The sequence below is a fragment of the Varroa jacobsoni genome, unplaced genomic scaffold (genome assembly GCF_002532875.2).
Source record: "Varroa jacobsoni isolate VJ856 unplaced genomic scaffold, vjacob_1.0 scaffold_892, whole genome shotgun sequence".
In the NCBI taxonomy this organism is placed as follows: Eukaryota; Metazoa; Arthropoda; class Arachnida; order Mesostigmata; family Varroidae; genus Varroa; species Varroa jacobsoni.
The window spans coordinates 85,610-106,837 of NW_019213794.1; the positions used below are offsets into that span (position 1 = coordinate 85,610).

The 21,228-nt window shown below is 44.5% G+C and overlaps 1 protein-coding gene across 1 annotated transcript; it reads right to left on the reverse strand.

The window, feature by feature from the left end:
• Positions 1-5,332: 5,332 nt before the first annotated feature.
• LOC111264739 (uncharacterized) lies at positions 5,333-12,603 on the reverse strand. Its single transcript, XM_022840863.2, has 2 exons — positions 11,419-12,603; positions 5,333-8,613 (listed from the first exon to the last, which is right to left on the reverse strand). The coding sequence occupies exons 1-2, from the start codon at positions 12,533-12,535 to the stop codon at positions 8,573-8,575; spliced, it is 1,158 nt and encodes a 385-aa protein (XP_022696598.1). The 5' UTR covers positions 12,536-12,603; the 3' UTR covers positions 5,333-8,572.
• Positions 12,604-21,228: the final 8,625 nt, after the last annotated feature.

Here is a 21,228-nt window from a genome sequence, read left to right on the forward strand (position 1 = left end):
TAGCAGTAACGGTTAGTATCTTAGCTAGGAACGTCCTCGTCGTCAGCTGACGCAAGAATTGCGCCACGGCATATCTAACTGAGTAAAAACGATCTATTCGGACTCGTATTCCGAATTAGTTAAAAAGTTAAACCTGCCCCGGGACCGATGTCACCGGCAGACACATGGAAGCATATGTGAAGATATGATCTTAACAATATGGTGTCTCTCATAGGGACTATACGACCCGTTGCCCAATGAAAATTAACCGTCTTGCGGTACCATCTGGTGATGGCGAAAGGATCCAACTAACTTTCGAAATGTTTGTTTCTACTACTCTATGAAATCTCATTTCTCTCAGTTTATTGCAATCGAAAAGATTTAGGAACCGTATCTCCAAATGAAAACATATATGGCTTAAAAGAATAGCGATACCTCGTTTGTCATAGGGTTTGTTCTAAATGCCTCAGTGTAATATATACATTTATTAAAGCTATCAATAATATCCAATACCGAGTTCAATACGTCTTCATTCATCACAGACAGCTTCAGTCATACATTTGTATAGATAAATCTGCCCGTGAATTGTCATACTAAACGTTAATATATGAGTGTCTTCGGAGTAGCGGCGTATTACCGTTCAGAAATTCACGATGGTATCTTGACGGTTTATTCATAGTTATTTACATATAGCATGTTCATTCAATACAGAGAATGCGTAGCAAATGTTATCGTCGTGTTGGCTTCAAAAGCAACGACGATGCGAGACACGGCCTAAACACGGCATGTCCGTCCATGGCCTCTTGCTATCGTCTTCACTAGCTTCGCTATATCGACGCACGCGACCAAGACTCGCTGTAAAGATTACCTAGGCCAGAGCGCGACACAGCGTTAACTTCTGGCAGAATAAGCTTATGCAGCCGCCATTGTCCACGCTTGTCCTCTCTCATATCGCGTATAAATACACGCGGGCGCATGTCGTCTGAGGAAAGCAAGATAAAAAGATAGATTTGACCTGAACGGTTCAAGATCACTCGGCTATAGTTACCGCACCAATTTCCAACTGCCCTCTGTGCTACTGTAGATTACGAGAGTCGTAGCAATTCACAGCAAAGATTGGGTCGTAAAACGTGTGTCTGAGTTCGGTACGGTCTGGGTCATCTAAGGTTTTCAGATTTTGACAAACTGACGTGATAACAGGAGAGAAGAAATGATGGATATATATGTATACCAATCTGAAAAAGTAGAATAGGTATCTTTGTTCTCTTGACCTGGTCCGAAGTGCCTTGTAAGTTGCTTGTATTATATAGGGAGGTTGGTATGCAGGAAGTGTGACTAATTGGTTGGTGACAGTTGGCCAAAATTGGGGTGTCGGGGGCTCATCAAAGCTAGCACAAATTCTTGGACACATCACAAAAGCCCGACGTAAGAGTGCACTGCTACACATACAGAAACTTAGACATATATAGGAAGATGTATATGTTTACAAAGGTAGAATTGGCGATACAAAGTGCTATCTCGATCGTTTTGAATACGGCATTCGACATGGCAACGCTACATCGCCAACCTAATGCCCATAGAGACCCTTGCGAAATAAGGCTCTTATCTCTGCGTACATATCCCCTTATTTATTATTGTAAAGCATGTACTAGCGAATGACGATAAAAATAGATTTTCTGAATTTTGATCCTGCGAACCCCCGGTAGGTCTACACTAGATATGGGTGAATACGCTTAAGCTTACATCCGCTTTTTTCGCGAATAATTAATCTCTTATAAAACAGTTAGGTCTAGTGGTTAAGTCTGCCTCTAATAGCCGCCTACGCTACACGTATTATATATAAGGCACAGGTTTCACTAACCTTTATTATTTTTTTTTTTCATATATAGAGAAAGAAATTCACAAAACGAGGATTTCTAATTTAACCAGTCGATATTTTTGCTTTAATAGGGTCCTTTTTCTATTACAGAGGTATGTTTAACTAATATTCTAATTAGATAAGCATGCAATTTAGACTTACACGCACGCGTCATACTTAGTAGTTATAGTTTCAATTTATTTATACAGGAAAAAGAATGCGTACTCAGTATATTAGGCCGTTATATTGCAAAAAATAACTCTTCTCAGATCACTACATATTAATGTGTGCTTAACACCCGTGATACATCTCGTGAAACAGTTATTTGATAATATGTAAAAAGAAGAACTTATTAGTTCTGTCCTATAACTTACTATTATATGTTTTATTTTTTCACTCCATCATCGAGCGCGAGATCTGATTCACTACTGCAGCGCTTGTCTGCTTACCTAAATCGTTCCTTAAAAAGATCATACAGACGGAAGAAAAATAGATAGTAATTGAGACAAGACAGAAAGCGGGGGCCGTCGACAAGAAGACATGTGCGAAGTGGGGAACTCGCAGAGACTTGAAGCAAAGCCATAGCTAGTCCTTAGCTAAGTAGTAGAGGATTTCTTCGTCAGCAACGGAAGTGACGAATAAAAAGTTTGCAAGAGTTCCGGTCTGGCACGCGCCAGCCATCATCGAGCAGCTGGCAGATGGAATCCGGTAGAGGAACGAGCATGTAGGCAACAGGCCTTCCGAACCGGTCACTCACGATGCTTTCTGCAGGCAAACGCCAGCAGCGTCTAGGAACCACCGGAGGAAGCCAGGACTATGGACAAGCCGTAGGAGATCAGAACAATGGCAGACAAACGGGAAGAAGACAAGGGAGCAGACGAGGCAAGAGGTCAAGTCCGTGAGTATGCCCGGATAAGGCCGCTTTTCATCCCCCGCGGTTCCTCACCTTTATAAGCAGACAAAGACCTGGGTAAGGACCCAGAAGGGACAAACACATATAACTATAGACACAGGCAAACACAGACGCTTAGAGGAACGCGTCTTCGTAACCGGCAGACCGAGCGACGAAGTCATAACAACAGCTACCCAGTAGCCTATAATAGAACTCCATGTGTGGGGGGTCATGAAGCTTGCGTTCAACGACTCTGATAAGAACATTTCTTGGTGGTAAGAATGCCGTAGTCTATTTGTAATAGTAGTTCTGGCACATATCCTGCACACTCAAAGATCTCCTCGCTTCCGGCAATGAAGATTTCGAATGTACCTGTTTTTGAGCGCCATTACTCAGATTACGGCGATTAAGACGTCTCGCTCAGCCGCTATAAGCTTTTTAAGAAAAGACAAAGCTTTATTAGGCGCTGATTAGTTAGTGGTTAAAGCACCCTTCGGTTTTCTTAGTTTAGTTAGAGGCTGTGTAGAGGGAATACGTTTAATTTCTGACCAAAAGCTTCCCTGACATTTATATATTTAACATTTCCTTACCGTTGCCATATCAAAGTAAATATATCAAAAATGAGCATCTAATGTCCTTTTTTTTTCTACCGTTGTTATTACTTCGAGAAGTATAAAAGAAAACGGTCCTTGTGCTTGAGTACCGTTAGTTGAACGACGATGAGCACGTGAGCACCTCGCAATCCGACGAATAAAGCAACTTCCTTCTTCACCAGTGACTCCCCACCGGAATTCTCCTCTCCACTCGTGCCGACTTACATCGCTAACGACAACAACAGGCTTTTATACCGAAAGAAGAAGAAAGGGAGAGGTTCTGAGGAGCCTCCGTCTAGTGGCTTGCTAAGCTACTGAGGACGACCAAAACAGCGATGAACAAATGCCCATTCACCGCTTACTCAGCCGTCTCACCTCTCCTAATTCTACTCTTTTGGCTGAAACGAGATGTATGCATGTACTAGTTGAATGCTTGGGAAGATTCGAGTCTCAGTGCAATGGCCGGATCGTACAGAGCGGCAACACTGCAAGCTGTACAGGAATCATGGACATCGTCACGACTTCAGGAAGGAAGAGGAGGTGCTGGCAAATTGCTATGCTCCACAGCCATCCAGCCAGCAGCCGTCCCAGCTTACACTGCGCATTACGCAGATTCTTACTTCTCTTTATGGAGCGTCTAGGTCGCTATAGCACATTTTAGCAGGCTAGGTCGTTTGGACTTAGAGAGATAGAGCGCGAGCGAGGCAAAGGACGATCTATAATGGTAGTGTTCCACGTAGTCTCATCACTATCCAGCTGGATCAGCATACCACCTTTAGACTAAGTATGTGAGGGTATTGACAGCCTAACGAATTTTGACTTGCTGGGATAAAGAACGAGAGAAAGACAGACTCATATGAAAGGAAGCGACCCGGATTGACAGCACGTTGGAAAGCGAAGGTTGGTAGGTTTCTCCGCTCACCGAGGTTCACTGACTAGGTGGCAGATCTTCGGCGGCCATGAGATACGAAGGTTGTTGCAATAGCGACTCGTTGCCAAAGAAAATGAAGCGGTCTTGTGCATCCGAAGTAAAACCGGAAATCGTTCTACAGGCGCACCCCGTGAGATGCCGATAGTCGTGTTTGACTTTTTCTCTGAAAGATCTACCCAAGAGACAACAACGGGAGTTTCTATGTGCCCTAGCCTAATGCTGTTGGCTCACGCAACCAATAAATGTCTTAGCACGCACGCCCGTTACGGTGGCCATATCCTAACCCCGTATCTATTCACTTGCATCAAGCTATAACCATCACCCTGGATGGTCTTTCTCACAACGTCGGCTCTCGTTCTGAAAATATTGGTCGTCGGAAACTTCTCCGACAAAACTCATCATGTAGCTGAGTAATGTCTATCATGAACAGTGTGCACGTGACACACGATCGTTCTCCAACAATCTTATTTAGCCATTCTTTTCCATCCGCTTCTAACTATTAGATAGTTAAAGCTTAGTCGACTAACCACTACGGCGGCTAAAATCAATTTGCCGAATGTCCAATCGCATCCTCATCGAAACTTACCGTAGACGAAGGTACAGAATGTTGCTGAAGAACGAAAAATTTGCACAAAGTAAGAATGACTGTGCGAAGTATGGGACACGTGAAGGCAGAAAGGCTAGGAGCTAGATAACCAATTTAGACCACCTGAAATAGGTCATCCCATCGAGACACAGGACCCCGAAGCGGCCGAAAACAGCGCGTCACTAATAAGGTCGCCTCTCGCTTCAACTGACAAGGTTCTAAAGAGAAATTTCAAACAAATAAAAAATATGTCTTTGCAGGTCGCTAGTTCTTTAAATAAAATACCTGTGAGAAAATTGAGATTGAACAGAGTTAACGTTTTCTATTGAACTAGCTGTCGATTATGGCCATGGCGGAGGCATATCAGTGTAATTGGGATTGTGTCCTCTTAAGCCAGGATCACGCTCTAGCGGAGGCCAACAGATTACCAGGTGCTCGTTTCAATTGTATCTATGATCATATCTACACGTATTTATAAACAACAACTTTTTCACAGTTGTAGACCATGCAAAATTTAATATAACTATAAGGTATAAAAATAACTAAAAGAAATAAGATAGGATTACAGTTTCGGTGCGCCATCATTTCATTACTATGATAGCAACGATGATTATGATATAGAAGCATTAGGCTCTCAAGCAATCTGAAGCCCTTCGTTTGTGCTTAGCGATTTACGCAAGAGATTGCTGATCTTTAATTTTGAAATCGGTTCCGATTGGCCCTTCGCAACGGATACAAACTAATATGAAGGTTACGTTTTTCTTTTATCGTTTCTTTTTTCTTCTGTCCATTGTCAGCTACGTCAGGTTTGGTGGTTGCACCTTCAAATTACAATGACAATAATAATCCGCTGATGGACAACATTGGCTAGGCGCATGGAATGCATGGGACGGGAACCACAGCCTGAACGCTGCTCTAACTCCAACAACAAGCCAGAGATTTATACCGTCCCCTGTCATCACACGTCAAGCCAATCATACAGGTTGTTGGCAGACGGGCTTGCTAAGCTGACTGACTATCATCTGAGATGTTTGCAGGACGACGGAAGCGATTGTAATGTTATAACGAGCCCAGTTTTCTACTTTATCTTGTACAAAAGAAAGATGAGGAAAAGAAAGATCCTCCTATGATCGTATTGTCCTATATAGAATATCCTAGCATAGCAGAAGGATTTCTTGTTAGAAAGGCGCTAAGACTAACTATAAGGCATGACAGGCTTGCCCACGAAGGAAATAGACAATCTTGGTAAATGCCGATCTGGACTACTCATTGCGAATATGGATTGAAGCCAACCTGTGTTACGCGGCACATAGCAAAAGACACGAAAAAAAATGTAGGATTTCAGTGGCTATTATTAAAGTGTCGGGTGGTTACACTGTAATACCGTTGGCAGGAAGCGATGTGTCTGTGTGCACCGGGTACGTGGATGCTTTCATACAAGCCCGTTATTGCTATTATGAAATTGGGTTGGGTTAAATATGTCCTAGCATTCCAGTAATCCAAGAACACGAGGCGCCTTCATTTCGAGGTAGTAATGCTGAAATGACATGTTAGACTGTCTAACCTTCCCCCTTCTTCCGCCAGACATACGAAGCCATAACCCTACATAAAGTCAACACAGTAGTAACTATCCCTTACTTGACGAATCTAACATACAAACAGGTACCCGTACATTTACCAACGTAAAAGTCACGCTTCTGCAACTAGAACGAATACGTACACCTAAGGCTTACGGGCGTATTCTGACATTTTCGTTAGTTACTTGTTGAATGTTACAGCATTGTAAGGCAATCTGTATTTTAGCTCTTGATTTTGTTCTACCTATTGTCGTATTCGTACTGGGCTAATTCTTGCCCCAACTAAATTGCTTCTTTCGTACCATTACTCAGATATGGATATGTCCAAACTGGCTTATGTCGCACTTGCCTGAGCTCTTGTCTTTTTATTCGTCTCTACAAATGGTCTATTACAATCTACGCCGACGACAGGGTGCCACCAATATTAAAGGCAAACACGCTTGTCACAACTTTGTTCCGTTCCGCCCTCCTTCCTACTCTATACTGATGTTACACGCTCTTCATAGCTAGAGCGCACCTTTGCGAGCAGTCTGAGTAAGATTGTGTTTGCATAGACGGAGCTCCGCCGCTTGTCCGAAATGAATCTAACAAAGATGATTTTCGTATCGGCCGCTAGCAGGCACCCATTGGACAACTTAGCTAGCTAGCTGGCTGGCTCTCTTCGTTCGGCCGGAGTCGCGTCATTGGGACAAAGTACGCTAGTGTTCTTTTCTCCAACGGTAGCTGGGTGGGACGAACTGGGCATATCATTCAGCGCAACTGCCCAAAACTCCGCTTGTCGCATTCGTTTACCTTGGCTCCGAAGAGACATGAGGCAACGGTGAGACATGGCGCGTTCTTCCTGCCAGCGACACTTTGTGCTTCTTGTTCGCTTTGTCGCAGTCTATTGCATTTTTCTGGTTTGTGTTAAGAACCCTAGTCGAAGAAGCCAGTCAGCAAATTAATCATTGAGGTTAGCAACTGTTTATTTGGTAAAAGCAATTGTGTGGGTGCGTCTCATTCAGAAGGAGGTTAGCGGCTACGACAAATGCCAAACGCGCATCTGTCGCAAAGTGTTTAACGGAAACTGAAATCATTGAACGTCTTTAATATGCAATTCTAAATATTTCTAATACATCCGGCACTGCCGTTGGGGACTCCGTCACTATTGGTTTGCAGGACGAGTCGAAGTGTGTCTATGCCTAACTTCGATTCTAATTGTTTCCTATCATCGGGCAAATGCGTTACCCACCAACCTAGTACGGGGGTCTGCAAGCCTAGCCGTTATGCGGTGCCGTTACAGGGAAGGTCGGGGCGCGACCATCGGATAGATGCAAGCATGTACTATGTGCGGAGCAACTGTAAGCCAACGTATCTGGTCAGCTAAACGTATCGGCATTTAATAAGATTTCTATAGGGACTGAAGATGTTTGCTACACTGATTCACGTACGATGTTTTGACATAAGCTTTTCCACAAATTATAGTTAATCTTCATCCTGTGCTCGACAAACCATGTTATAATACAGTTTTTTTTTTTAATGCTGTTTTAGCTAACGGGGTTCAGTCAATAAATCGAAATTACAGAGATACATCTAACACGAAAATAACGCTAATCTTTTACATAACTACTACATTGAATTTTGATACAAGCGAGCTGAATACCAATTTTGGCAGAAGAAAAAGCAATCTGACGATATATCAGTGTGATATTCGAAGGATTGTTTCTAACAGCTGCAGCGAAAAGCGACAGCTACAAGGACCTCATAATGGTTTCTTTAAGGACTATCGAGTAGAGCACTGGCATCGGGTTATGCCAGCAAACAGAATATGTATTTGACATATCGGGACGGGTATTCCTAATACCCACACCATTGCCGCATGCACCGAATGCAAGTCGGGACAAGAAATGCTTTATCCGCCAGGTCTCCGTATAAACATATCTCTATATTTATGTATATCATATCATATTTTCATATTGCAAAGTTCGATGGCCACTCGTAGGTCTTGGAGACGACAGGCCAGTCATCATCTTGGCCACGAGATATTCACTTCGTTCACGGTAGATTCGTTCATAGTAACTGAGGGCGGGTCTTAGCAAGAGGGACTACCATTGAAAGCATTTGTAGTCGCAACTCTGCCTGGCTTGTTTTTAGAGCCTTCACTGTTGCTGTCTTCATCATCCTGACAACCTGATCCTCACGGCCGCTGTGGTTTGAGCTATTTTAGAGAAAAAAAAAAAAAAAAAGATGGTTACACATGCAGCGTTTTCAGCAGCGTGGATGAATTTCGTAAATAAGCTCAGCGCATAAGTTCTGGACCTTCATATTCAAATTTCTGTATTCGACAGAGAGATATAGACATATTCCGACATTTTCTATTATTTGGTACTTCTTAAAGTGAGTTCAATAGGTCCTGGTTGAACAGTAACAAAGTAGCGAGCAGTGCTAGATTCTGCTAGTGGCATTTGTGGAGGGTACTGGATTCGACAAGGTCCTATATTCAGTGGGTCTTCAATTGTTGACTAGCAGTATATTCTCATGCTGTCATGCTCTTCTAGTTTTATATCGACCTTGTGTTGTCTACCGTCTAGCGAATACTGGCTGTGATTACCCATAGGACCGAAGTCTATCGCGGGTGGTTAGTGTTATGACGAATGCGTCAGCGACCCTGCTTCATGGCTTAGACCAACAAATATGATACGTTCTCAAAACAGAACGGATCTCATTGTCTTCCATGTACCATGCACAGTATTCGCCTTGTTATCATACTCGTTACTCTACATACAAATACTTCTAGCGCTTAGGTTATTCCGCACCTTATTCATGCAGTCGTTGCTAAAGCCGAAGGGCTCGGACGACCCCATCGTCAAGCATCGACGTCAAGCTTTTGTGAGTGGCCAGCTAGGGTGTTGCTAAGCGCTCTTGCTTGTTTTGACCGACAGGGGCAACTACGACCGTGCGGGGTGAGACCGCAGTTAATCATAAACGTTAGTCGAGGTACTAGATAGGATTTCAACGGTCCCTTTTTGTATGGCCTTCATTATTGCACGAAAGCTAGGCGAAATGCGATGGCTCTTTGCCACATATGAAGTCGATAGCCGCGAGAGGCCGTAAAGCACTTATTGATAAATGGACGTCCATTCGGACGACGATTGGAAGCAAAGGGACTGCAAGATGTAAGACAGACGGAGATAAAGTTGCTGGGCATGCATTGGACAGGATGTCTATATGAATCATACATTTGCCCACAAACAAGGACTCTTCTGCAAGTAGTCCTATCAACTATGCATCATGCCCCTCATATTCGGATTAGACGAAATACGCGCCAGTTTCTTTCGGTTACGCTGCCGTGAATAGAAACTGACCGTGATTCGATGACTTAATGCGCGGTAAGGTTTCCCGATATGGAAGTTAATGCTTCATTACTAATTATTTCCTTGTAGTAAGTGATTAAAGTTTTGTCGGGATAATTGGTTAACGGACTTCTTTACAGGGCGTGATACGCCTAAACGAGCTAGGTATATATATGTCTAGCAATTCTACGCATAAGAATGGTCAGATTGTCCTATAGAGGATAAATCACTGTGTAAGATCGGCATATATATATATAAAGGCATGCATTACTGTGTCACTCACTTACTTCGCATCATGCGTTAAACATAAACTTCAAGTTCCACTCTAAATTACATTACTCTAAATTAATTACGCGGTCTAAGTTCATTAATAGAGCAGAACCTTCCTTTTCTTGAAAATTGCTTCTATGCGATATACTAATAATGTGGGAATCGTCCATCCGTTAATCGATATAAGAGATAGATATCATCTGCTCATTAATAAACACATAATAAGCTTGTTCTCGGCTTATTCAATCGGTTGAACATGTTCAGTAACTATTAAAAAAACCGATTGGTTGTAAATATTTACATCGCGTTCTCGGCGGTCTACGGTTAGAAGTGGTTCATGGTGTCACCAGAGTATAATTACTTCAGAAGTAAAAAAATCGTTCAGCGGTGACACTTCAACTTTCAGCACTTTCAAAGGTGACAGCGCCGGTGGAATCCATCGAAGCTTAATGAAAGTACTTGTAAATGAGGCCTTTAGTTCGCCGTAATGCAGTCACTTCGAGGAAAAATCAAAAGCCTGAAGACCACAGAGTAAATCATCACGCTTCAAAATCTCAAATGAAAGAAGGAATTCCTATGATTATTGACGCTTTTCAGCAAACAGAGAGTGGACAATGCCCTCTTTGCCGGGCAGAGATGGGGTTTCCCGACGTGTGTATTATTGAAAATTCAATAAAATCACTGAAAGCTAAGAGATGAGTTGCTCTTGAATCGAGTCTAAATCACATTCGGTCTATTCTAGACACAATATGCTCTACTTCCGTATTACCAGTCGAAGATTCTCCTGGAGCACACAGAGGCCGTACATGGGCAGATCGATGCCGCCCCCCAGACCGTTACGAGATGTTGCAAGCGAAAGAAACTGTCAAAACGATCAGATGTCTTAAGGTCCTACAGAGCGTTATATGTACTTGTAGGTAGCGTCGATACCGGCAGTACACAGTAAGGTTACTCGATGACAATCAGCTCAACGCTAAAGGAGAAAAGTAGAATCAAGCGACCAGCTTTGGTCCGCAAGCTCTACAGATTTGCGTACGCATAACTTCGATTACTATATATATCTATATAAACCGGTAATTACCGTTACGTATGCTACCGCTAATTCTCTCAAAGAAATCGTCAAGGACTATACTTTTAAAAGGCCGTTTTAATCGTCGCTATTATCTAGAAATTATTAAAATTTTTCGATAAGGTAAAATCTGCCAATTTAATAATTGATATTTCTCTAGCAATAGATCTTGTGTTGGCTTGTACAATATTGCGATGTTACTGAGAAGCAGATGAAGGACAAAAGCGATAACAAAGATCTAAAAAAATAATTTTTGCAATTATTCTAATTTTTCCATGTAAATACTAATACCGGAAATCAAAAATTGTATTGTCTATAAGAAATTTTTCACCTGTTGTTGCGTTGATATGTGCTGCATTACGGGCGGCCACATCCCGACAGTATTCCAAAGCTACAACGGTGTCAACGATCTTGGTCACTACTTCACTCACTTCATAAGCTCCTTCAGTATCTTGCGTCTCGTGAGCCGATTTCACCGTACGATTTTTCACAGAAGCACTAACCGTAAGCGGCCCTTCTTGAAACGGCTTCGAGCCACTAAGCTGACACAGTGCCGTGATTTTGGGTTCGGGGACAAAGGTTGTCGCTGTTTTAACTAACTGTTCCGATGAAACCGTGAATTTAGCGCCTTTTACACCGACTAAATGGCAGTCGACGGCCGTTTTTTCAGTCGTCGATGACAATGAGGTTGGTAATGATGAAGCTGGTTGTGAATTTCTGTTTGTAGTGGGAGCAGGAGCCGCAGCTGAAGCTGCAGGGCTATAGCCTACGGCATTAGTAGCAGCTACTCGTTTCGATATAATGACCGATAGAGACGCGCGAGGCGCTGATTGTTGTAGGTGAGCTGTAGCGCATTGTGGTTGCTGTTGCTGTGCAACTTTCAATTGGCCAGTAGGCTGGTGTTGAACGATCACGATCTGCCTGGCTGGCAGAAGTATTTGGCCAGGCTCGATCCGTGGACCGGCGTGCACTGTTCTCGTGGGCAACAGCGTACCGTCTTGTACGACGTCGGACGTCGTGCTTGCGGTCGCCGCCGTTAAAACTGCCGTGGTACTAGTTGTCGCCGCAGGGCACATCGTGGCAGTAGTAACGCCACTAGAAACAGACATCTCCCCGTGCGGTGGGTTCGGATAGATGTAGTCATGATCATCCAACCAAACCTGCGGTGCAGCTGGAGTGGGTGGGGGCAGTGGGCGAAATGCCTTTTTCGCTGCTGAGGCTGGCAGCAGCCGTAACGCTAGAGATGAGGGAGCTGACGAAGCCAATGCATATGCCGGGAGTGGACTGGGGCTACGAGACGACGCCGGCGACAGCGGTGACGGTGGAGGTGAGGCCTCGACGATTTGCAGCGGAATGCTAAGGTCTAAATCGAGATCGGAAGAACGTGGCGTATTCCCGCCACGTAAAACGACTGTTGCCGTTGTAGATGTTGTTGTAATGGAGCTCATCGTGCTCGAATCATGCCTGTAATGCGAACGAGTGATGAGATACGATCGAAAAGGGAGAACTTATTAGTTCTTCGAAAATACGCCTACAAGATCAATAATGACAGATTTTTATCATGCTAATAACAACTGCATTGAGTGATATTTTCACTTTTGTGGTACCGAATCAAAATTGAAAAAAAAATAAATAAATAAATAGTAAGCAGAAATCGCAGAAATCCAAGCATATTATGTTGTATAATATAAACCTGAATAGGCAAAGAGAAGGTTAAGTAGAAAGGTGTATATAAGCGATGTTCTCAGTGATACGAGGATTCATCAATGTGCTATATGTCTAAAATCACTTTGTTGACAGCTTCCCGATGAAACAAACGGGACCCTGCCGACAAACTCACCCGTATTCGCCATTCTTCTGAGATATTTGACAAGTTTACTACATATGTAGCATTTAGGATAAAAGTTGAGTAAGCATTGTATGAGGATATACAGATAAGAGCATGATAATAACTTACTGGGGCTGTGGAGTTGTGTGATCCTGGATATCATTATTCAAATACGTATATTCCGTTTGATCGAGTGTAGAATATTATAGGTAAATTTACATAGAGTTGGTATAAAATGAGACGTTCCTAAAGGGTTTGCTCTGCGTAGGCCCCTAATGAGGCTACCGGTACCCGGTATGTATAACAAGCTGGTCAATATAAATATGCTAAATTGATTTCTAGCCGTTCGCGTTAGTCCTGATCGACGCAGTGACCGAAGTCATCGGAAGCAGGCTGTATTGAGCTTGCTTGCGCTGAGCACCTTCGTCATACACGAAGTGATTCGACTATGAAGATAAATAATGCTGAAGCTAATTAGCAGTGGCTTCTTTTAGTACCGTTTTATATTATGATAATTTATCGATTGGCTACTGGTTCATGTCGTCTTATTGAGCTTACCAGGGGAACCCTGTAACGTATAATGGTCCGGTGGCTTTGGCCATTCTAGTCTAAAGCTAGGTAGATCGGCTGGGGACGCTGAACATGCACGACGACCTATATGGTCTGCAGTTCAATAGACAGGCTAGGGAGTTATTCGATTGCTTTGCGAAGGGTCGAGACATACCAACGGCTCGATTGCAGAAAACAATTCGTACGAGACAGCAGAAGGGGCAATTCAGTGTTGAGGGTAGAAAATCTGAATGGGAGACGACGGAAATACGATTGCAAGAAGGATGGCTGCCATAAAACGACATGTTGTACCTCGGCGATCCGTGTTTTACATAGCTCCCGAAATACGTCTGAATGTTCAAGTCTAACTTGAGCCTCACAGGATTCCATGGATGAACGCACACTCACATGCGCTGTAATATTTATTTCCGCTTTAAACAGACGCACTTGGTCGTCAAACGGTATAGTCTTATGAAAAAAATCATTCACACAATATGTATAAGATACGTTGCGACTACTGCAGTGCATTGTAGCTTAATATTTTGACGCGCGTAATTTGAACGAGACCAGATTACCTGTGTCTAACGTAATTTGTATCGTACATATTGTTTTTCATCATATAATATATTGGACTCCTTTTTTTCAACTTGGTTCTTTTTACATTTAAGAGATCAGTTCATTAGCATGTATCGAACTTTGAGTAATGAAAGTATTAAGAATTGGGCTACTTGCTCGCCTGCCCCAACTGCGTTAGCTGAAATGTCCAAAGAAAAAGGCAAAGAAAACTAATAATTTTTGTTATTAATAGTTCGCAGTTAGTTGGACGAGATCCACATACTTTGACGTCCCAGGCGACTTCGCATTGGTTTACTTACAATTGTCGATTTATCAACTACGACCTGTGTGCTATAACGTGATTCATAGATGTGACCGTTTACAATCAGCGAGGCTTTGCGCGTGCCGTGCACGGAACGGCTGGTCACCGTTTCGCCTACGGACTAATAGCCGTCGCTCTTATTACCTTGGATATATAATGCTTTATTACTAACAGGACCACTTCAGCCGTTCTCAACTAGATTACTGAGTCTTTTGTGGGCTAGTGCTTCAGTTCAGCAAGCGTTGTTCGTCAATGGCTCACTTCGTTGCGGTAGCCCTATCACTACTGACTGCCGTTACTGGCCCAATTTTTGCGCTGTCTGCTTGCGTGACCCAAACCTTTGCTCATTTATCGTCGACAATACAAGAAACATGCCCGCGAAGGGATCAGCAAAAAGGAGACATCTACTGCAGCTTTTCTACGTTCGCGGCAATGCACTTGCTTCTTCGGATGGCTATTAATAGATGCCACAAAAGCAGCGGTAGCCGAACGAGGAAAGAGAAAGAGATTGAGGAAATATGCGAAGCAAGGCAAGGGAGTGAAAGGGGCGAGGAAAACAAAGGGGCCAAAGGAGAGTCTCCTGGGAGGCGAAGGACAACGTATCAAATGACAAAGGTGTGCTATATTACCCGCGGCGCCGACGATAGAACAGACGGGTAAACTCTGCGGCCTCATGCGCTTTTCTTCGATCTGCAACTTGTCCCTTATCTTGTTCTCCTTAGTTGTTCGTTCTGCCATAGCGAAACGAGAAATTCGGCTATACGCAAACAGCGCGTTGGACGGTAAACAACAACCTCGTACCAAACGTATACTTGCAAGCCCAGCACGTAGCCAATGTTCCCGTCTATGTAGGGGTAGCCATTGAGGTCGGTACCATCTTAGGATGGTGAACTTCACCCTAGTGGATGGATGCTATTACGGCCATCACTCGTGGCAGTATAGATCTCGAGATACTCCTAAGCTATCTAGTCCGCGTGCACTGAGACAAGGGATCTTCCTGGCACGCGGCTTCTATCCAACAAAGACTCACAGCGGCTCGTCGACCATCGTCAACGGCTATACGGGGCGATAGTGACCAATGCTTGTGATGCGTAGATAGGTGCTATTCTTTAGTGAGCGTCCATTCTGTGGCACACCCGGTCAGTAAACGTTTTCGCTCATTCTACCGGTCTCTGCTTTTACCGTTACGCGCTCCCTGTACAAACAAAAGGACAACGTCTACCTACAACCTCATATTCACTCGTGAGTGAAGCGGGACCGCTATGCGTGCCCGCGCCCTTCACTAGAAAAAGGCAACGTTTTGTGATAGCACTAAGGACGAATAGGCCGACAGTGTCACCGAAACACTTCGATCAATATCGCTATTACCGTATGGTTTGATAACAGCATGCATATCGTGTAAAAGCCAAATTTTTCAAGTAGATGGAAAGGTCAACCTAGCTACGACGCCTCTGACAAAAACAAATCCGTTAATCCCTGTAGACAATTTTTATCAAGGGATCAAACCTTCATGGCGCCCGAAAAGAGCTACTTGGAAAAAACTTCAGTGTGTTAATATTTCACACTGAATTTCACACTGAAATTCGTTAAGAGCGAATTTTTCGTTGAGATGTCGACAACGTTCCACACGTGTCCGTATCGTAACTCTAAGTAGATATAGAAGTCTTCATATTACGCATATTATTTCATATGGCCCCGTACTCACAAGATGGCGCTCCATGCTTCAATGTTTTAACACTTACATGAGTGCCAGACATCGACATGGCTAATCAGGAAGACCATGGAGACCTAGGTTTTAATTAGTTGTTTTTCTTAAGCCCCGCCTTTCATTGCTCACTCAAGCGTAATTTGAGTGTGAAGACCGGATACCAGAGCTGATCGAAGGATACTGAGAAGTTCGGCCGACCTGACCATGACTTCCCCATAGGGTTCGTCATTTGTTCAATCGACCTGGAATACATTAAAGGTAGAGAGCTTTCCTAACTTGTTGATTCAGATAACTTCCTTTGCTTAGTTAGAAGTCGCAAATTTGTTGTCGCACAAATAATTGGATGTTTTCGTTTTCTTTTAAAGTGACCAACTGGTTTGTAGTTAACTATAGCTTGGAGAAAATGGTGGGACAACCCCTTCAGCCGGTATAAAAACTATGTTTTTTATGCTCGTAGGTCTCTAATTTTTCAATAGAATTCTCTTTGTTTTTTGGATGGAAGCAGTGCCTAGAAGGCATAATATGTCTTACTCACTTAGCTTTGAGCGAAGTCTTAATCTGCGGGACTTACAGGTTTAGCTTCAGGCATACGCCATAGTTAACCATTCGTCACCATCGTCATCGAGCAGGCAGCACCATATCTTGTCTGTATGCTAACATGACTTGAAAGTCTCGGCAAGCCCGCAACCGTCCATAACGCGTTTATCCGTACTCGTTTCTCGTTCTCTGTGTCTATTACGACCCAGTCATCCAGTTAGTTGGCCACCCAGCCAGTTTACCCCGTCCGCTCGAATGATCGCCTCCTGTCGCGTCTTCATGTGCCGTCGCCTGACGCGCGATTCCTGCTGCTGTCTCTGCTGCTGTCTAAAACTCACTCACGCTTCTTACAACGCTCCACTTTACGGTAGTGTGTTCGATACGCGCTTCACCACCCACTTTGATCGCGTTTGGCTCGTCTTGTTTCTTTGGCCCACAGTACGGTATCGTGCACTGCTGCTGCTGCCGCCACTGTTCTCAAATCGCGCTAAGCTATCCTCCCTCTAGGCCTTTTTTCCGCATTTGGACATTATTCTCTTGCGCAGGCTGCCGCTCCCCAGATCAGATCAGTCACTGACTGACTCTCGTTCTCTAGTTTTGTCGTTGTTGTTGCCACTGAGCTGCCACGATCACTGTCAGTATAGCCACTACGGGCTGGAGTCAGTATGAGTTTGACGCGCCGGTGCGAGAGACAAACGCCGTGGAGCAGCGGACACCGCGGAGGACATCGGGGGCTCTGCAGGGACAGGGCATAAGTAATAGCGATACTAATATGACGAGCACTTTTTTCCGCTTGGCCAGCTGATTTTTTGGCCGACCGTCACGTCTTCGTTCCTTCACGTTCGTTGTTCCCTTTTCAGTCATACGGTGAAGACAGACACAGCGGTAGCGGCTGCTACCACCAATACCGCTACCGCTGCGTTTCTTACCACTCTTCAAGGTCTGCTCCTCGATTTCTTTGACTCTCTTCTTTTATTTCCCTTGGTTAGCTTCTTCATCGTCGTCTTTTCCTCACGAATCAGTGAGCGGAGGCATTGGCCGTTCGTCCTAGCTGACTTTTAGTCCTGGGCGAACTCATCCATTCGCTTTCCGTAGTTTCTCTCTCTCTCTGTTTAGCCCCCATTTGCAGGCTGTACCAGAAGCTGGCTCCTGCTATCCCCTCACACCCAAAGACCAATGCGAGAATCTTCCACGTGACAGACAGAGAAACTTACCCGATCGGCCTGCTAGATCGTATGGTCCCGCGCGTTCAAGCAGTCAGTCGCTGCTAGGTTTCACGCCAGAGTCCATATTGCCGCTGGAGGCAAATTTCTCCTTTAGTACCGCACATAGTGGAATCGTTACCGGCGCGTCCTCCCCGCACTTTGTCTTCGTTCGTTTTCCTATCGCATAGCCGATTGATGTGTCGGTTCCGATACTCTGTTCAAATGCCCCTCAGTATGCTGCTTTCCCTGTCTGGTTCCTCTCTTCTTTGTCTTTCACTAGTTTTCTTTTCCCTGATACCCTATCGTCTCCCTCTCGATGCAAAGCAAACTGGAGCAGCAGGCTCTGTCACCACGCACTGTTTTACTCCTGCTTGACTTCTTCTTCAACGGTTCTACTTAGCTTCATGCTCTGACACCCCCTATCGTCATTGGCGTCTATGCTTCTCGTTATAATTTGCTAGTTGTTCTTTGCTGCGATCCCAATAACATCAACACGTCGTAACTAGAAGAAAAGCGCCATCTATGCTGGCATTTATCGCTTTGAGGGTCAGCCATGGAATAGAGCAGGGAAGACGTTGATCACGAATAGTAGATTAACAAACCCTGATTGCTTCGAAAGAACTAGTATAAATGTAACCAAAGAGCGAGTATTTTCCCCGTCAGTAGATAACGTTTCTTATGCAAAAGATTAACGTAGTTATTCATCGCCTGTTGCGCATTATCATATCACGCCATCTCAGCATTTCCAAATTTCTATAGCGCCAGGTACTAATTACCTATTTCTCCTGCGGTGCGTAGTGTTGATGGGGTTGTTCCCAATGTTAGTCCTCTTTTCAATGCCCTCTACTCCAAGGGTCTCCAACGCAGTCCCCTAATACATTAACGAACACCGTAGCATATAACCGGGCTAGAGACTGTTGAAAACCCTAATAGCGAAAGCCTGATGAAAGTAGTACTTCGCATTGAAACTTTTGAATTCTCTGCTGCCAGCCCGATCAGCCCTGTCTTAGCACTGCGGCTGTCCACTGAGACTTTTTCTTTTTCGGCTTTCATCGCATTGACTGTTATCCTGCTATTGCTAGTGCTGTTTAGGAGGATGCAGTCGCCACCACTCTCGTTGTCTCCCTTCTCTCATACGTTTCTCACTTCCTCTGATCCTTCGTTTGCCTTTCTTTTGCTTTAGTCCGTGACACGAAATGAACGTCGTTTGCTACCCTGTTGTCTGCTTCTTAGTTTGTCACTCTTTCCTTTTGCCCGCGCCTCGATCCCTTTGGTATCAGAACGTTCTGAGCGTCTTCGTGCGAAAGCGTCTCGCTACGCTACATGCAGCATCATCAAGGCACATAGAAAAAAGGGGGCATCAGCAAGCGAAACAACGCACCAAGAGAATACGGTTCGCTCCTGAGCTATGTTATTTTTTCCACTACTTTGCATACTAATCCTGCAAGGCGCGGCGGGCTATCCCGTCACCCTACGCAACGCGTGCGCCTGTTGTCTTTCTGCTGTGGCTACCGTGCGCCACCGCTGTGCCTTTGGAGCGCCGTCGTCGTCTTAGCTCGTTCGCGTGTCTTGTCTGGCTCGGCTGTCAGCAGAGCAGGGACAATCCGTCGATGCTGCTTGCTTGAGGCCCCCGTCAGTGTGCCCTGCATGTTTCGTTTGCGAATGTCCTTCTTTGTAGCAACTTTCTGTCGTTACTCAAGTTTGTCTGCTTTCCTTAGGTTTCATCCTGGTGCCCCCGAATTGCCTCTGAGAGGTCAAGAAACCTTGGATCCTTGCACCCGCGCTGGTATCTATTAACCTCACTGTAACTGCCGGCGTATTCGGTATCCAATCGCCAGTTCTACAGAGACTTTCAGGTTAGATTGAGTCACCGCGTAATGGAACTACAGGTTACGTTTTCATGAGGCATATCGGAAAGGTAAGCAGGACGAAGGAGCAAATCGGTTTGAATGGTAAATAATTATATCGGCAACGGGTTATAACCCAAATGTCATAAAAACATTGGATAAGAATAGTTAGCAAAATTGTAGATGAAACCATTGAAGGGTTTGTAACATCCCGCTCGCCTAAAGTTGAAGAAAAAGCTGAAGTTGCTTACTTCTCGATTATGAATAGTTAGTGGCTAATTGTTACGTTTACGCTTGCGCGCTGGCGATCTCCATCGCTTACATCGACTTTCCAAGGGTAATTTCTCCCTTAGTAATGCTTGCACTGTCTATGGCGGTGTCACCGACCTAGGAATGGCGGAGCCACACTTATTGTTGTCCCTTTCCACCGATACCTCCGCCGGCGTTGCGCAGCCGCTACGTTTCCTATGGACGCTGCTACCATGTGGATGTTAAATGGCGCTTGTCGCGCCCGTCATGTCAAAAAGATCTCTGCCACCAAAAGGCAGCCGCTGAGACAGCGACCGGAGCAGCCGCAATAGAACTCAGAAGGAAGCAAAACAGGCCACACGATCTGTTGGTCAGCGAACATGCCTCCGAAACGGAGGTTTGGCGTAAGGAGCGAAGAGCGACCGTCGTTCGACACCGGGAACCGGTGGCAGCGGCGGCAAGTGTAAGAGCGTATAACGAACAACCGCCAACGCAACACGAGGAAGCGAATGTTAAAGGGGCGCTGGTTATAACAGGGGGCAGTAGAGACCAAAATGAGACGAATACAGCCAATAGGGCTGAGTGCCAAGTGCCAAGGCATGTTCCTGAGTTGCTACTGAGTTAACTAATCCCTTCGGGCGTTTGGGGAGGCTGCGGCGAAATGAAGGCAAAATAGTCATCTTCTGACAGATACGCAATAGCTGTCATTGCATATTTGTACATGGTCATAACTTGATTTGAAAGCAAAAGCAAAGGATAACACATATGAGTATAGAAACGATGACAGTATGGCGCCTGTAGCTAGATAGTTTGTAAAAAAAAATAAGGACCAGTGAAAAGTAAATTAAAGAAAGTGTTACCTTATTTAGCTGTCTAAATACATGTGGGTAGCCGACTCATACCCATAGGCGGCTCAGGCAACCTTATTTGAGCGTGTCGAAGTGTCTGAACGTAAATGCCAAAATCTTAGACATAACATAAATGCTACATTAAATTCTTGCTACCTATTCGGGATACATAATTACAATTGCATTTTCGATTCGAGTATTGCATATAACAATAACGTTGCAGCTTGCAAGAAGTCGTGCAACCCTCTACAAAGTGTTGACCATGCTGGCAAGGTGATGAAAATTAGAAAAAGGATTTGTACACGCTACTTGGTCTGCGGCCGATGGCACAGAATCGCCAGAGGTAGAGTTGGGAAGGGTTTGCAGTGTTAGGGGTGTGGGGCACAAGGAAAGGGGGAAACGCCTGTGCCGGAGGGCCTTGGGAAGACGACAAGGAACAGGCAATCGGTTCGGTTTATGCGACAACAAGAAACTTTTAGCCCTTTCGAATGCT